At 39.7% G+C, this 18,452-nt stretch overlaps 1 protein-coding gene across 1 annotated transcript in view; it reads left to right on the top strand.

Annotated features, from left to right (window-relative positions):
• The window catches only part of mcm2 (minichromosome maintenance complex component 2), a 28,548-nt gene extending 12,262 nt beyond the window's left edge, over window positions 1-16,286 (top strand). Inside the window, exons 7-17 of the mRNA XM_052017885.1 lie at window positions 273-480; window positions 1,408-1,542; window positions 1,793-1,984; window positions 3,539-3,632; window positions 4,217-4,467; window positions 5,699-5,825; window positions 7,101-7,213; window positions 8,278-8,520; window positions 10,935-11,117; window positions 11,961-12,116; window positions 15,688-16,286. Coding sequence (XP_051873845.1) covers window positions 273-480; window positions 1,408-1,542; window positions 1,793-1,984; window positions 3,539-3,632; window positions 4,217-4,467; window positions 5,699-5,825; window positions 7,101-7,213; window positions 8,278-8,520; window positions 10,935-11,117; window positions 11,961-12,116; window positions 15,688-15,798 — 1,813 coding nt within the window. The 3' untranslated portion in view covers window positions 15,799-16,286. The remainder of the gene's footprint in view (window positions 1-272; window positions 481-1,407; window positions 1,543-1,792; window positions 1,985-3,538; window positions 3,633-4,216; window positions 4,468-5,698; window positions 5,826-7,100; window positions 7,214-8,277; window positions 8,521-10,934; window positions 11,118-11,960; window positions 12,117-15,687) is intronic.
• The last annotated feature ends 2,166 nt before the right edge of the window (window positions 16,287-18,452 follow it).

The raw sequence follows: 18,452 nt of genomic DNA, 5'->3' as shown, positions 1-18,452 counted from the left end.
GCTGGACAAACTTGAAATGATTTCTCTGGAGTGTCGGAGGCGAAAGGGTGATCTGATAATATACAATTATGAAAGTGTAAACGGTCATTTTTTTTCCCAGGGTGGAAATGTCAAATACTAGAGGGCACAGCTTTAAGATGAGATGGAGAAGGTTTATAGGAGACTTAAGGTGCTGGCTTGCCAGCTGCACCTAGATCCCAGAAATGATTTCTTTTTAAAAAAAAACCTTATCAACATATGCCATTCAAATTCCTGCTTTGTTTTCATTACAGACAGCTTCACTTGAATCAGCTGATCCGGACAAGTGGAGTAGTCACCAGTTGTACTGGAGTCTTGCCACAGCTCAGCATGGTCAAATACAACTGTAACAAGTGTAACTTCATCCTAGGACCGTTCTTTCAGTCGCAGAACCAGGAAGTAAAACCAGGCTCTTGTCCTGAGTGTCAATCTGTGGGACCATTTGAAATCAACATGGAGGAGGTTTGTAAAACTGGTCCATAGGACAATTCAATCTGGTATTTACAGCCATGTTTCCTATTTTTTTGGATTACTGTTCATCACCACTGATACAAAAGTGGAATGATGTTTTGATCATGCTATCTTTTGATTTAAAAAGTAATAACATTTATTGCACTAATAAGGATCATTAGACCTAAATTGTACAATCCACACAAGCCTCTTTCCCTGCTACTTCTAGTGCTGACATAACCTACTTTGTTCCATGTGTGCTTATCTAGCTTCCCTTTAACAAATGTTAAGTACTCCCTCATGGTAGCAAGTTCTACTTTCTAACCATGAGACATAATATGGTTACGAGGTGGAATTTGTTAACGGAAGTTAGAGCTGAGGCACGTAGCATTGAGCTATGCAAGAGGAAGCTCAATAAATGTGGGAAAAGTATAAAGGTTTCTTTGGGTTAGATGAAAGAGGACAGAATGTTGGCATTTGGACCAAGTGGGCAATCTAAACTGTTTGTCCATTAATGTGTAAAGTTATTTCTCCTTAATGTTATTTAATTTATAAGTAACTCCAGTGCATGTGAGCCATTGTTTTGAAGTACACCTCAAATTAAGCACATCAATGTTCATCTTATCAAATGTGTAATAGGTTTCTGTTGGGTCACTTGGCAATGTTTTTTGCTGTATTAACATAACAGAACTAATTAGAAAGTTTCTTTAAATGCTTGCAAATGTGGAAGGATGATCAGTAGAGAAGGGAGCTATCAAGATGTGCAGATCATATTTGCTTCAGATATGGGGACAGTGTTTTATCACTAACTTCCTACTCAAGCTGCTATTAAAATACATTAATTTAGCATGAATCAGCTATAAATCCATCCTTACTCTTTGAATTATACTGTGAAATGTCAACATTCTGTTTCCAATCATTCCTTGTTTTTTCCTTCAGACTGTGTACCAGAATTACCAAAGGATTACCATTCAGGAAAGCCCCGGCAAGGTTGCAGCTGGGAGGCTGCCACGCTCAAAAGATGCAATCCTTCTGGCAGACTTGGTGGACAGCTGTAAACCAGGTGATGAAATTGTAAGTTTTTAGCACTTTTTTTATTGAATACATTTGGTGAACGTTTTTAAATGTTCTCCAGCATTGGATGGGAAAAGTACTTGCCCTTTATTCAAAAACTTGAAGAAAGTCACTTGAGCCTGTACTGCATTACTGTGTGACTGTATAAAGCTGATATGGTTTAATATGTTAATGGTTGGAGGATAATAGTTTAGTTAACAGCTGTTCTTACCAGATAACTATTTTGCGTTTACCCTGTCCTTTTCTTCAGGAACTCACTGGTATTTATCACAATAATTACGACGGTTCCCTCAATACAGCCAATGGATTCCCAGTCTTTGCCACAGTAATCATGGCAAATCATGTCACAAAGAAGGATAATAAAGTAGCAGTTGGTGAGCTTACAGATGAAGACATCAAGGCTATTGTGGGTCTCTCCAAGGACGAGCGAATTGGAGAACGGGTAAGTGTGAGTGCATTATTGAAAGGCTACAGAAGCAAAATTCCAGGTGAAGTGTTAAGCTTGGTTTGTATGTGCCATTGTACTTTCTGCCCAAGCACAAAGGAACTATTCATTAACACATTTGTGTACACAAACTCATCAATGTGTTTCATTTTTTCTTGCATCTATATTGTGGGTGAGGTGTTGATTTATTGGCAGAAATCACTGTTAATTGGTTCATGGCTGAGGCTGTCTGAAAATTGGACTCTCAATCATCAACCTGTCAGGCTGCATGATGCAGCTTGTTAGTTGGGGGCCCTGGAAATTTTGCCAGGCCTTTGATGCTTAACCTGGTGGAAGCTAAGCCATCAGAGGTCTGTCATGTTGTATAAGGGCTAGTCCTTTGGCTCCACATCATTTCATCAAGCTTTCCTTTAGTCGTCTCCTTTCTTCACAGTGGTGCAACCAGCACTCACTAAAGACATGGCAAAAACTAACTCCATTTATCAAATTCACCCCAGGATTTAACAGCTGTTAAACTCAGGTTAACATATTCAGAGAGTTGAGCATCTGTTTCAAGTGGATGATCGGAACAGTTGGATCTCACCAATTTTCAAATTAACAGCTGGTCCATTTCTGAGGATCGCTGTCCAAAATTCATTCTCCAACCTTGCCATTCACCTTGATGTGAGCTTATTTTCTTTTCTAAAAACTGGAACTGGCGTGACCCAATAATTCCCTTAGTACCGTCTTGTTGCTTTTCTTTGAGTTTACTTGCAGTTTTTGTTTGAATAGGAATATTTGTGCCAAAGTGCAATAAATCTATGGATGATCTCTTAGTTACAGGGGACTTCTAATGGCTTCAGGAGTGTAGTCTGAATAACTGTTCTTTGGGGGAGCCTGCAATGTTAGCAAATTGTTAGCCCAGTCTGCCTAGGCTGAGGACTGAAGGGCCTGGGATAAGAGGGGAGCTGGAAGAATGGAAGGTTGAGTTAGGGAGGATAAGTGGAATTAAGGGAAGGCATTGAAAAAGAGGAAGTGGACAATATTTGTCCACTTCAGTAATTGTGTATGTCGGTGTTCAGTGTGGATTTGTCCACGTGTGTGTGAGCTAAGTCTTTCTACAGAGCCTGGTTATCTTGTGTCTGCTTGTCATTGAATCGGAACTTGGGTAGGACAGGACTATGCAGTAGCAGGTGTATAGCAACCACAGATTTGTGCACAAGCATCTTCTTTGCTCCTTAGAATTGGAATGGGTGCTCCTTGTGCATAATATGTCGAATTCATTCAATGTAGATAGTCAGTCTGGATGCTAAAATATTTAATTCTCTCAACCCTCACTTCAGTCGTATTTGTGAGCTATAAATTTGGACACCTTTTGGGGAATTAAATCTTCCAAGTTTTTGAGAATGGGAAAAATGGACACTTTATAAAAGACTGGCTGTCATATCACTGGATCCTAACTAGAGGCTGTGGCAAATAGGTTTGTAGGTTATGTTAGCTAGGCTCTTGTTTTAACTAATTTATTCATTTGGGCCTGTTGATGATGCTAATGTATGTTTATCTTGTACCCAGATATTTGCCAGCATTGCACCTTCTATATATGGTCATGAGGACATAAAAAGAGGGCTTGCATTGGCACTGTTTGGAGGTGAAGCCAAAAATCCAGGTAGGGGAACTGACTCAACAAAATAACCCTTCATAGTGGTAATTGACCTGTGGCTTGAGCTGCCTGGATCTTGCACTTTATGTTTTGCTTTTCACTTGTAATGTTTCTCTTTTCTTCCCCCCACCCCCACCAGCTCTGCCAACACACAAGCCTCCTTAAAACCCCACCATTTTGACTAAACCCTTTGTCCCACATTCTATTAACTACCCCTTTCGTTAAAACAATCTTCAGCATTGCAATTCCTCCCTAATTTTATTTAGCACTTGTGTTTTCACCTTTTCTCCAGCAGTAGGCATTGTTACTGATTGGGATGCTTGGTTCCTTATCTAGAATGGTGTGTTGGTGAATCTGATCTCTCCCTGACTCTTAAATATTCTTGTAATTGTAGATTTCAGGTGATATGGATACCACTTTGCATCCAGTGTTTTTAATTTTGGTGTCTAGATTTAGTAGTGACTGTCAAATTTGTAACACCAAGTCTTAAATTTCCCACAAGTAATGATTAATGAATTAACAGGTGTCTCTTTTCTGTTTGTGTATGTCACTGTCTGCCTCCCCTTTTGTTTTCTTTGCTTGGATTTCAGGTGGGAAGCACAAAGTGCGTGGAGACATCAATGTCCTTATGTGTGGTGACCCTGGCACAGCGAAATCACAGTTCCTGAAGTACGTTGAGAAGGTCTCCAGTCGAGCAGTCTTCACCACTGGTCAAGGTGCTTCTGCTGTTGGTCTTACTGCCTATGTACAGAGGAACCCAGTGAGCAGAGAATGGACTTTGGAGGCTGGAGCTCTGGTGTTAGCAGATAGAGGAGTCTGTCTCATAGATGAGTTTGACAAGGTCAGTAAAAGCTTCGCATCATTCTTCTTTCTTCCTTTTATTACAAGTCGTTGTGGGGGGTGGGGGGGGTTGCTGGTTCATGTTATGATAGTATACCCAACCATCTACCAATATCAACCATGGCTTAGTTGGTCACACTCTCTGAACCAGAAGACTGAACTGATGGACCATGCCAGAGACTACAGAGCAAAATTTCAAACTAATGATTCTGTGCCGTGCTGAGGATGTGTTCATTTTTGAAGTGTTGGTAAAATGGCATGTTTCAGTGACTGTCAGAAAAGTTTGTGTTACTTATGAGAGCTTGCCACATGCTAACTGACTGCTTTATGTTACAACATTTGCTGCACTTCAGAAGTGCATTACAGGCTGTGAGCAATGTGCCAAGTATAAGTCTTTGTTTTCACCACTCTAACATAGAACAGTACAACACAGGAACATGCCCTTCAGCCCATAACATCTGTGCCTACCTTGATATTAAATTAAACTAAACCCATGTACTTGCATGTGATCTATATCCCTCCATTCCCTACCTGTTTATGAACCTGTCTAAATGCCTCTTAAATGTTGCTATTTTATTGGTTTTCACCACTTCCCCTGATAGCGTGTTCCAAGCACCTAATTTTTGTAATTTTTTTGTGTGGTCAAATCCAATCCTGTCTGTTAATTACACCTTTTTAGTATAGTGGACTAACAATTGTATTAACAGTAATCTCAAATGGGAGTTCAAATTCCATTTTGTCAATTATAAAATTTGAATTCCAATTGAAAAATCCCTGGAAGGGAATAAGGTTGTTGTCCTACGATATGTTTATGAATGCTGGTTCCAGGATATCTCTGAAAAGGGAAATTTGTGATTCTTATTTTGTGTGGCCTTTATATGATGCCGGTGCCAATGTCAATGACTATAACTTAGAAGTGATCTGGGAAGCCATTTAGATGCAACAATAGGAGGCACAACTACTGAGCAGACTACAACCAGAGATGGACAATAAATGCCCACCCTCAGAATGGCATGAAGCGTGAAGAAACTTCTTTCACTAGGGGTTGCTCCAAAGCACTTGTATGTGGCTTCTCACCCCATTCTTTCTCTTTCCTTCAGAGCATTAGCAGATTACTGTTTGCATTGTAGCATTCCAATTGTTGCCTGACTCTCCAAACTGGGAATTTATTCCTCGTTACCCAATAGACACGGAAGAATGTTTGAATGACACTTCCTTTTTCTTCCCCTCAGATGAACGAACAGGACAGGACCAGTATTCATGAGGCTATGGAACAGCAGAGCATCTCCATCTCTAAGGCTGGTATTGTGACCTCTCTGCAGGCCAGATGCACAATAATTGCTGCTGCCAACCCTATAGGTGGGAATAATTCAGTAACACATCTGTGCAATCTATTCTGAGATGTAGGATCTAGAACTTAAACTGTGGCAAGAAAGTGGAATGTGATCTTAAAAAGTGGATGTGGAATGTAATGTTTGTCATAAGGAACTGAGAAAATATTTTGGTGCTTGCATTTGAGCATAATTTATTACAAATGTCAACTGTTCTGTATGTATGTGTTTTGCTATAGATTGTTCACCTTCCTGTTCATTAGGTTTTTCAAATTTATTCAATTCAATTTCCCTTTGATAGTAGAACTAGTACTGAAACTGTGGAAGAAAAGAATGGCCACTGGTGACAAAAACAGGAAATGTCACCACTGCAGCAATTTTGATGAAAAGTCATTTAATCCTAAACATTATTTATTTTTTTCTCCACAGATGTTGCCCGAGTTTCTCCAGCATGGTTTTGTTTTTGTTTTATTTGATGGACTTGTATCCTGGCCAAAGTTTTAACCCTTTAGTATTATACTGCCCCAAGCTGATCAGTTTGCTCATTGCTCTTTCAGGCATTATCTTGTGGGTAAATTGTTATTATAGAATTGTATGCAGTTATACAATTTGGCTTTATTCGGTATATTGCCATTTTTAGTAAACATTTGGAATAATAATTTCATGTTGATATAAATTGGATGATTTCAATCAAAGTATAAATCAGGCAAACATGTTTGAAAATTCTGCCAAATTGCTTTGACTTTTCTGTGGTTTAACAGTTAAAATTGCACCTAGATGTTGTAATTACTGGTGCAGGTTACTACCTAATGGTGTACTTGATGAAGGTTCCAGGAACAAGGTTTGAATGTTATCAATCTGTTTATCTTAATGTTTTGATTTGCCCCAATTGGTGGACTTAAAGGTACAGTGTGATTATTTTTATTTTAGTAGTGGCAGCCACATTATGCAGAGCTAAATCCTTTGTGGTAGTGAGGTTAGTGACCAAAATTTGGTAGTTTAGATTGATGGTGTGATTGTGGCTGTCGAGAAATCCTAGTCAGGGTATTGTAGAATTTTGCTTTGAATAACTGCAGTGGGATCTTTTTGCTTCACCTAAATCAGTGTAATGGGATCCCTTTTGAGACAGCAGCTGACCTCTAGCACTGCAACCCTTGTCAGTGTTAGATTGGTGTTTTTTAATCTAGATCCTAAAGCTGGAAGGGACCATAAATGTTCCCAGCTGACATTCATTGTGTTTGACAACCACCACAGCAAGAACTTGTCTGGAATGATCTTGAGGGTATTATTTTGTTTTATTCAGGTGGTCGGTATGATCCCTCATTGACATTTGCAGAGAATGTGGACCTTTCAGAGCCCATTGTGTCCAGATTTGATATTCTGTGTGTTGTTAGAGACACAATTGATGCTGTTCAGGTATGAATAGATTTTTTTTGTCTAGCCATATCATCGCACTTCCAATTTTACAATTTTCCTGATCTGTGCAGAGCTATAAATGCAGTATATATTGGCCTTGTGTGAGTGTTGCTTTCCCTCAGTTTTCCAGCTGACAAGTCTAATTCTGTGTCAACCTATACTATTTCCATCGTGCATTCTTTCCAACATATAAGATTTTATTTTAGAAATTGAAAGTATTTAATGGGGTTAGTAGAGAATGTTTTCCATTGTTTGATATGTTTAAGGGCAATGGGACATAACCATAAAATTAGATTTGTATTCTGCACTTCATGCAATTTACAGATGTGGAATGCCCCTTCAGTGATGTGGAATTTCAGTGCGGTCAGGGGGAGGCAACAGCTATGAGCAGAGAAGCAAAAGTTAGTTTAGCATTTATCTGATCTGAAAGATTTTTCACTGCATGTAATTAGACACAAAAGTCAAAACAAGTGGGTAATGAAGTTCAAATCGATCAAAGTCGTATGGTTACAAACAAAACACTAGGTGTTCTTTCTGTTGCACTTGCTTCCTTGCTGATGATGTGGATCATCCCACTAGGAGTAGAGAGGTTTAATAGTTCTGCTTGTTTGTTGAAGGTGTCTTATTATAGTGCCTTTTTTTAATATAATTAAATACCCCAATGTCTTTCAAGAGCTCTTATCTGATAAGATTATGGGAGATATTAGAGCAGAAGCTTGGTTAAAGAGGTTTGAAGTGATGCATTAAGGAAGTAGGTAGTTTGAGAGAGAAGGGATTCCAAAGCTAGGGGCAAAGACAACTGAAGTCATCTCTGCTCTGATGGAGTGGATGAAATTAGGCTGGGGTATTGAGGAGTTTTGAGGCCAGGGGAACTTAAGTGATGGAGGTGTTTGAAGATGTATATGAGGAGTTCTAAAATGCTGTTTTTGGCACGGCATAATTTCTTGCTTTGTACCACCAACATAATGTTCTGTTCTTCTTTATCCAGTTTTGATGAGCCTTTTTTTTTTTGGCTACTTTGTCACCTAATGATTGGTTGTATACTTGTCATCTGTCACGCACAGGATGAATTATTGGCACGTTTTGTTGTGGCCAGTCACATCAAAAACCACCCGAGCAACAAAGAGAGTGCGAGTGAAGAACCAGAAGAAACTGGCCTGCCAAACAACTATGGTGTGGATCCAATTCCACAGGAGCTGCTTAAGAAATACATAATTTATGCCAAAGAGAGAGTCCACCCCAAGCTGAATCAGATGGACCAGGACAAAGTAGCGAAGATGTACAGTGACCTCCGAAAGGAGTCAATGGTAAGAAAAGATCTTTACCACCATTTCCTATTAATGTTATTGCCTTATTACCAGAACTTCTGGAACTTGCTGCAATGTGGAGTGGTTGAGGGTGATTATCCCGTATCTGGTTTCTCAAACCCTCTTTTCACCTGACCTTGTAATCAATAACTAATCAGTAGCTATCTGATCTAGAGACACAGGAGACTGCAGATGCTAGAATCTGGAGTAATTTACATTTCCTCAGTTATCTTTTCACTCTATTTCAGTATCATTTGCAAATTTGGGCAATGCTTCTGAAATCTCTGCTTGATATCTACTATTTAAAGCTCTGGTTCTGAGTGTGAGTGTGTAGCAACAGGAATTTTATCATCTTGCTTTCCTATTCATGATCTTGCTTTCGTACAGAAGCAATGATCTCATTAAGTGTTAGAAATATTTTTATAAGTAATACGTAGCTTTTGTCTTTTCCCACCATCATCCTTGCCCAGACTCTTCCCCACTCTGTGGCAGTGATTTTCAGCTGTTTTGCCAAACTAAAATAACTCAAATGTTGTTTCAACTAAAGATGCAGTGATTTCCAACACTAGGTGTAATTTAAAAGGTGTTCCAAAATTGATTAGCAAGGAATCCATTTTATGGACTGGTTAAGATAGGCAAAGCCACCTCATTTTTTTCTTTCAGTCCATTCCCATTATATATTTACAGATTAGTTCATCTAATGATCCAGCCCAAGACTTGCTGCCCAACTTAGATAAAGTCATAACTTCATTTTGTGGTGTTAATGTGTTTGTGCCCACTCTGCAAGAGTATTGCAGCTAGTCCCATTCCTCTTCCCTTTCCCCACAACGGTCTTGTTTTCCAAGTACTGATTTACTTTCCTTTTTGAACAACATGAATGAATTGCCTCCTACGAACTTATAAGACATTTGCATTCCAGATGCAAGCTATTCATTGCATTTGGGAGAATTGTGGCCTTTAGTTATTTCTGTCCTCCGGTTCTCACCCTTTTATTGGCTTCTCCTCAAAAGAACAATTTGACCTTTACCATTCCCTATTGGTGCTGTTGCCTTGTTACCAGAACTTCTGGAACTTGCTACCATGTGGAGTGGTTGAGGTGAATCGCACAGATACATTGAAGTGAAGGCTACAGGAACATAACTGCTGGTAAAGGAAAGCTGTTCCCAATGGCAAATCATTCAAGGACCAGGAGGCATGAATTTAAATCTTTGAGTAACTTCACAGAGATGAGCAACAGCTTCTAATGGGAGTGGCAAGAGGACCAGCTGGAACCTTTAAAGGGAAATTTGAAAAGGCACAGGAAAGAATAATTTGCAGAGCTGTGAGGAAAGATCAGGAGAATAGAACAAGTGGATTTCTCTGCAAGGAGCAAATATAAACTCAATGGGCTGAGTTGGCAGCCTATGACAGAATAATGCTAGCATCTGTGATTTCAAGTTGGGTGGTGGTGGAGGAGTAAAAGAATATTTTAGTGTGCATTAAGTAAATGGAGGAGGCCCATGCAGAATAAATAACAGCATACACCTTTGGTTTGAATGATGGTTTCTGTGCAACATTTGCACCACACATCATTAATATGGCACTGCAACCCATTTCTAATCTGAAAACCTGCACAATTCTATCTGTGAGTTTTAAATCAAATTTGCTACCTTGCTCTAATTCCTCACTTGTTGTGTCATAATTTTGAGTACATTAAGAAGAAGCAAGACCTGTATTTGTATACTTTCTTTCATGTCCTCCATCAAATGCCAGCCAGTGAAGTATGCTTTAAGTGTAATCCCTTGTGTTGTGGAAACAGGATCAGCCATGTTATGTGAATAGGAATGTGACGATGACCAGATAACCTTTTCAATGTTGGTTCACGGTAGAGTAGATGTTACTGGAATCTTTCCACTGGCTAGGGACTCTAGAGCAAGATGCTATGTGGAAGGTTACTGCACAGGGTGCGATTCACAGACTTCGGGGTTATTTAGCTTGGATAAAGGATTGAATAATTAACAGAAAGCAAAGTCAAAGCATGAATCATTTCCTTTTTTCTATTAGCAGCCAATAACTGGTGGGATGACTCTGAGCATGGTGCTGTGCCCTCAACTATATGCATTCTGTGATGGAGTTGGTTCAAGGATCCATATTGGCCTACTCTTAATGCTTATGAATCATAAGCTTATGATAAGGATTGGGTATTTTGACCGATGAGGATAATTTTCTTTTCACTCAACCTGTAAATTTTTAGAAATTCTGTACCCCAGATATCTGGGGATGCTCAGTCATCGGGCACATTCAGAGCTGAGATGGGTAAGTTTTAGGTGCACAAAACAAAAAGATATGCAGATATTGTGATAACTGGGATGAGAGGTTGAGGGACCCTATGTCTTATTTTGTGTGCTGAGAAATGTCTTGTTTCTCTTTCACAGGCCACAGGCAGTATTCCAATCACTGTGCGACACATTGAATCTATGATTCGCATGGCGGAGGCTCATGCCCGCATTCATCTGAGAGACTATGTGATGGAGGATGATGTCAACATGGCCATTCGGGTCATGCTGGAGAGCTTCATCGACACACAGAAATTTAGCGTCTTGAGGAGCATGAGGAAGGTGATTCATTGGATTTGGCAAGGGGTGGTAGAAATAAGGGGGATTGGTAGTCTTTTCCCACTCACTGCTGTTATGATTTTTGGAAGATGAGTGTTGGTGGTGGAGGGGCATGAAAGATGGAAAATATCTCAAAAATGGAGCTATCTGGGAGAAGTGCAATTCAACCCAATAGTTTTCTGTGAGGAGGAGTATCATGAATGCTGCATACCCAGAAACATAAGAAATTAGGAGCAGAAGGAGGCCATCAGATCCTTCAAGCCTGCCATTTTGAGTACATTTAGAAAAAACAAGACTTGTATTTATATACTTTCTTTTATGTCCTCCATCAGTTAATATGATCATGGTTTATCTGAAAATTCTGCCCCAATGTTAACTATTCAGTACAGTACATGCTTGATGTTTAGTAGCACAAATGAAGCAACCAATAATTACTGGAAAACATTTCACTGTAGAATTCTTCATGTCTCGTTTCAAGTGGATGCAGATTCTTTAATGTCCTTGGTGCCTGAATGGCTTCATGAATCGTGGAAATGTAGACAGATCAATGCAGTGTTTGATACCTTTCTCCCTGGGGACATTTCTGGTTGCTTGAGTCCATATTTGCAAAAAGTTAAATTTGAAATACCAAATTTATTACATGGTGATTGTGGAGAAGAGAATTCTATCATGGCAAGATTAAAACTCATGCCAGAAGCAAAAAAAAATGGTTTATTTGCCAGCTGTGAGAGTAGGTTTGTTGTTCATTTAACTTGTTTGATTTTGCTTATTTAAAAACTGAATTTGTGGAAATGAGAATTTGTAACCACCCACAAACATGTATTTTCCTACTGATTCTTTCCCCAGACATTTTCACGGTATTTGACATTCAAACGTGACAATAATGAGCTGCTACTATTTGTTCTGAAGCAGTTGGTGGCAGAACAGGCCACTTATCAACGCAACAGGTATGGAGCACAACAGGACGCAATTGAAATCCCAGAAAAGGATTTGGTTGAAAAGGTAAGAAAAAATAATTGCAATTGTGTAGTCTTCAACCAAATTTTCTTTTAACCTCCTAAATTAAAAAAAAGTATATAATTTCTAGTAAGGCTATCCAATTCATTAAAAGAATAATCTTGAGGATCATCGTAAGGTCCCTTTTGAATTATATAATCAGAATTGCTCCCAAATGGCCCACTGGCAGAATATAAAACAAAAATCCCCAAACTGAGCAGGCAGTGCCTGCAGCAAGTGAAACAGAATGAACATTTTGAGTTTAATTTAACCTTTCAATTAATGAAGGTCTGGAACATTAACTCTTTGTTTCTCCAGCCCTGCCTGACCTGCAGAGTAATATGGTATTTTCTGTTTTGTTTTCATATCTTCCAAGTTGTGCAGTATTTTGCCTTGTGCAGTATTTTGCTAAGCATTTTGTCTTGTGTTTAAACAATAGAAAGTTCCCAGTTTCAGTGCCTGCTGAGGGTTCAGTTGGTAAGCTTGGCAAAGGGAGCAAATAGGACTCAGAGCCTTGAGCCCTAAGGAGGGAAAATCAACTTTGATGTCTGTGGTAGTGAATGCACTTCTAGAACACTTGGGTATGATGCCCCACCCACATATTTTAACTAGGAGTATGTAAAGGGCAAAGTAACAAGGCTGTTGAGAGAAATTGACGAAGCCAGAAGAGAGTAAAAGATGATTTGTCATGGGCCAGTGTGGTACCGGCCCATCTTGATGTGTAATGTGATGCATTGCATTTGATGTTGCTTCGTTGTGCTTTCTATCTCACAGAATTTGAACATGTGTTTTGACAATCTGCTCACCTGCCACACTTTCTGTAGCTTTTGACTTGGATTGGCTAAGAATAGCTCAAGCAGTCATTGGTTTTTGAAATAACTTTGACAACTAATCTTAACTGGTTGAAGGACTAAATTAGGATTTCTACCAGCAGTTTGATTCAATACATTTTGCTTGTTGAACTGGCTTCCAGTACCAGCAGAAATTTTAATCTAATGCCACAAGAGGTCACCACAACACATGAATGTTGTCTGCAACCTTAAAATAACTGTGTTCTAGTTAGACGACTGCTTGAATTCTATTTCAGTGATTTGGTCATACAGTTGGGGGTGAAAAAAGAAGAGGCATATGATTTAAGATTAAAGAATTGGATTGGAAAATGGGAAAGGGTGTGTTATGATTTCAAGACGATTGAGCATGATTATCAAATTTCTTCATCGAATTACACAGTCAAGGCTCGATGAGGCCATTCTGTGCTTATCACCTATATTAACTTTAAAGAACTATTCAACTACTTCTCGCTCCATTCAGTTTCATTTTGTTGCCCTATCCTTCTAAAAGTTATGATTGAACCTGCTTCCATCAGACTTTTCATGTATCTTGCAATTACTTGATTACTTTAAAATAGGTGCTAACTCTGGTTATTTTGCTGTTTGTTTAAATTTTTCACTTTTTTTTTAAAAACACATTCAGGGGATGGAGCCATCACTGCAAGCATGAAGTTTATTGTCTATCCTTAATTTTGATATGGATAATGTATCCTTATAATGCTATTAAGTAGAGTTTCAAAAATGATGATAGTGATGAGAAAAGTAATAGTTTCCAGTTGTCTAGCTTGGAGATGGTGTTCCTATATACTTTCATCTCTCACTGGTTTGGGGGTTGCAGTTGAAGAAGCCTTGGCAAGTTACTGCAGTGCTTTTGTGTATTGTGCACCCTCTAGCCAGAGTCTCATTGTAGATGGAATGGAAGGTTTAGGGTAGGAAATTGGGGTGCAGTCAAAAGGGTTGCTTTGTCTTGGATGGTATTGATGTGTTAGCATGTGGATCTGTATTCGTCTAAGCAAGTGGTGAACTTACGTAATATTTTTGACTTTTGCCTTGCATGTGTGGAAAGGATCTGGGGAATCGGAAGGTGAATCACTTGCTGGAAAATACTAGTCTCCAGGCTTCTCTTGGGCAGGTCCATTTATATTTCTGTCAAAAGTGAATCCAAAGGTGGTGGTGGTGATAGCAATTTAAAGGTTATGACACTGAGTGTCAGGGAAGTGGACAGGGTCTGCCTTGATGAAGCTCATCACCTATTGAATACTTGCCACATCAGACTGAGCCAGAATGTTGATCACCTTTTCACACCGCCCTCTTTTCCCCTGTACCACTTCACCCTACCCCCTACCGTAACCAACCAATTGAATTGCTTCACCTGGGAATCTTATGTTCTTTTACTGTCTTTTAGTAGGACAAACTCCAAGGTGGAGTACAAGGTAAATGGCAAGATTCTGGGCAGTGTAGAGGAGCAGAGGGATCTGGGGGTTCATATCCACAGATCACTGAAAGTGGCCTCACAGGTGGATAGGGTAGTTAAGAAAGCTTATGGGATGTTAGCTTTCATAAGTCGGGGGATCGAGTTTAAGAGCCGCGAAGTGATGATGCAGCTTTACAAAACTCTGGTTAGGCCACACTTAGAGTACTGTGTCCAGTTCTGATCGCTTCATTATAGGAAGGATGTGGAGGCGTTGGAAAGGGTGCACAGGAGATTTACCAGGACGCTGCCTGGATTGGAGAGTATGGATTATGGGGAGAGATTAAAGGAGCTAGGGCTGTTCCCATTGGAGAGGAGGAGGATGAGGGGAGACATGATAGAGGTATACAAGATATTGAGAGGAATAGATAGAGTGGACAGCCAGTGCCTCTTTCCCAGGGCACCAATGCTCAAAACAAGAGGACATGGCTTTAAGGTATTGGGTGGGAAGTTCAAGGGTGATGTCAGAGGGAGGTTTTTCACCCAGAGAGTGGTTGGTGCATGGAATGCACTGCCTGGGGTGGTGGTGGAGGCTGATACATTGGACAAGTTCAAGAGATTGTTAGATAAGCATATGGAGGAATATGTTAGAGGGATATGTGGGAGGAAGGGGTTAGATAGTCATAGGTGTGGTTTGAAGGGTGGCACAACATGGTGGGCCGAAGGGCCTGTATTGTGCCGTATTGTTCTATGGTATCTTGTTAGAACATTTTTATTAAGAAATACTTGCTTTACCCAGTATAGCTAAGAAGCCTTGGCTGTTGCAAAATGGCCCAGTGATGCTATTTAGAAAGGACTATGTGGATTTTCCAAAAGTTACAAGTTCCTGTGTCTGATCAGTCATTTAGATCTGATCACTGCATCCGTTTCTGATTGTTGCACGATTTTCACCCGTTTGGGGAACTGCATTAACTCTGTCCATTTTCTTGTTAGCAAGTTGGGGCATCTAATGAGTGTACAAGTTTGCCGAAGGTGTCTCCATTACACACATGAATGAAATAGTTTATAAATGTGATTTCAGGCCAGCGATTATAGTGCTTCAACATGCTGGGGTGGGTTTTGAGGGTGTTGAGCAGGGAGCAAATTATATTTGTTCCCTTTGATCCACCGTTCTCTACGTTATTCATAATTGCACATTTACTAGTTGTATTAAAGCTTAAAACTGATCACTATTTCAATGTTCAGTTCATAAGAAGCTGTTCTCCTGTGAGGTGTCTTGTGCTTAAAGGCTTTCCTTGGGTTGCTAACCTTGAATTTGCTCATTCTTTGTTTCTAGGCACGTCAGATCAACATTCACAACATGTCTGCATTCTATGAAAGTGATCTCTTCAGAATTAACAAATTCACCCATGACACGCGCAGGAAGTTAATTGTACAGCAGTTCTAATTAAAAATAAAATGAAGAATCTGAGGAGGCTGGCAGAATGAAAAGACTGCTGGCATCTCTTTGGAACAGACAAGCATTTTTGGATGACTGCAAAGATGAACTAATTGCTTAACAATGCAGGATGGCTTGAAGATGAAAACCATATTTCATCTCATCAAAAACTTATCCCATCTAATATCTGAACTCTCAAACCAACTCTTTTGTTTCTACCATCCTGCCTTTTACAATTCCAGTTTTGCTTACACATATCTGTATTTTGACAGATTTTTTTAAAAACCAAAAACGCTGGGCAGAATTTTCCCTGTTTGTTCAGTTTCACTGTATATTGTATTTTTGTAAGAGTCCTGTCAGATTAACTGAAGTTGTTACTTTACAGTGACCTTATTTTCCTGATCACATTATAGTTTTTTGATATGTATAGTTAAAATTTAGATGTACGTTCTCTAACTTTTGTTACAATGAATACCAATAAAGATGCCTTTTGCAAACTTTTGTTTGATCTCAGACCATTTTTAACAGTTTACCTTTGAGCCTGTTCAGAAACTTACCTGGCTTCCAATTCAAGCCTCTTCCGCCTCCTTAGTTCAGCCTGGGTCTTCATTAAACACTGGAATTCTCTCCACCACTATATCCTTTTCAAATGCTCCCTAAAGCCTGCATCATTGACCAAGTAGTTGCTCACTTGTCTTAATGTCCTCTCCTGCTTGGTTTCAAAAGGTGTGACAACACTCCTGTGGAACACCTTAGGATGATCTTCTACACAAAGGTGCTGCAGAAATGCAAGTCGATGGTAATCGATGGCACTTGACTTGAGAGATAATATTGTCTTCAATCACTTTTCATGGTGAAGGGACCAGGCATTTAAAAACACAGTGAGTGCTGCCTCTTTAGACTGTGCCTTTGAAATACAGCTATTGATTGTTCTTAATTGTGGGTAAAGCTATTTAGCTTTTTGCTTGACCCAGTGGAATTAGTTACAGATATTTCTAAACTGGAGGTTAACCTTAATAACACAAAGCTGCCTTTGCTTTGCAGATCAATAGAGATCAGTTTTACAGAGGCATAAATGTCAGAGCCATAATGTAAACTGTCATTTGTGAATTTGCTTAGAGTTTGGCATGCTATTGAGATTGCTGTTTTCTAGCCAGTGTGATCCACCGGTGCTTTGTGACATTCTCCAGCATGATTGAAGAAAACAATGCACTTTCTGGCTCTGCTCTATTTATGCCAAATGTACCACCAATGATAATTCCTGTGCCTGATTAGTGATATTACAATAACAGCACTTTTAAAACAGCTAAATATCTTGGGGCATTATACAGGATTGTAATGAAACACAACTTGAGTGAGTCACAGATCCAGCCAGAACCTTGGTCACTGATAAGTTTTAAGGAATGCCTTAAATGAGAAAGGAAAGGAATTCCAAAGCTTATGGACTTGGTAGCTGAAAGCATGGCTATCAATGGTGGAGCAGTGACATTTTGGTTTGATCATGTCAGAGACATAGTCAAGGGTTACAGAGCACAGAAATGGCCCTTTGGGCCAACTTATCCATGTTGACCAAGGTGCCTTCCTATGCTCGTCCCATTTGCTTGTATCCCTCTAAACTTTGCCTATCCATGTATCTGTCCAAATATCTTTTAAGTGTGATTGTACCTGCCTCTACCATTTCCTCTGGCTGCCTGTTTCAAATACCCACCACTCTCTGTGGAAAAAGCTTGCCCCTCAGGTCTCCTTTAAATCTTTTCCCTCTCACTTTAAACTTATGCCCTCTAGTTTTAGACTCCCCTACCCCTGGAAGAACACTGTGACCATTCACCTTGTTTATTGCCCCTCCTGATTTTGTAAACCTATAAGGTCACCCTTTGGCCTCCCTCACTCCAGGGAAAACTGTCTCTGGTCCTATAATTAAAGTCCTCCAGTTCTAGCAACATCCTTGTGAATCTTTTCTGCACCCTCTAACTTAATCACAACCTTCCTGTAGCACGGCAATCAGAACTGCGCACAATATTTCTGTGTGGTCTCACCAATGTCTTGTGCAGCTGTAACATGATATCCCAACTCTTGTACTTAATGCCTTGATTAATAAAGACAAGTGTGCCCAATGCTGCCTTCACCACCTGCCTCTGTGTTAATGCTTTCAGGAATCTTTCAGGAAACCCCTCAGTTTCTCTGTTCTGCAATGGTCCCCAGGGCCCTGCCATTCACTGTGTATGTTTAACTTCACAAAATGCATCTTGTCTGAGTCAAATTCCATCTACTGGGGTTGAGAGACTAAATGTACCAAAGGCTGCAGTGGCTTTGAAAATAAGGAAATAGATTTGAAAACAGGAATGAGAATTTTAAAATCAAGGGAGCCTATGAGTTTTGGATGACCAAGCTTACAAAGGCGGCGGCCGATAAGCACTGTGTCTAAATTGTCAAGTGTGGAATTAATGAAAGTGTGGATAAAAGTTTAGGCACAGATGAGATCATCCAGACTTTCAAGATGTAACAGAGAAAAATAAATCATCTTAGTGACAGTGTGTATACTTATTTAGAAGCTCATTTGGGGGTCAAAACGTCACCAAGATTGTGAATGAGCCAAGGTCAATACCAGGGTAAGAGATGGAGTATGTGGCAGGAATTGAAGGCAGTAGATCTGGTCCAACTAA

Source organism: Pristis pectinata, chromosome 6, assembly GCF_009764475.1.
Source record: "Pristis pectinata isolate sPriPec2 chromosome 6, sPriPec2.1.pri, whole genome shotgun sequence".
Lineage (NCBI taxonomy): Eukaryota > Metazoa > Chordata > Chondrichthyes > Rhinopristiformes > Pristidae > Pristis > Pristis pectinata.
Note: the sequence above shows the minus strand (reverse complement) of the source record. Positions and strands in the feature narration are given on the sequence as shown.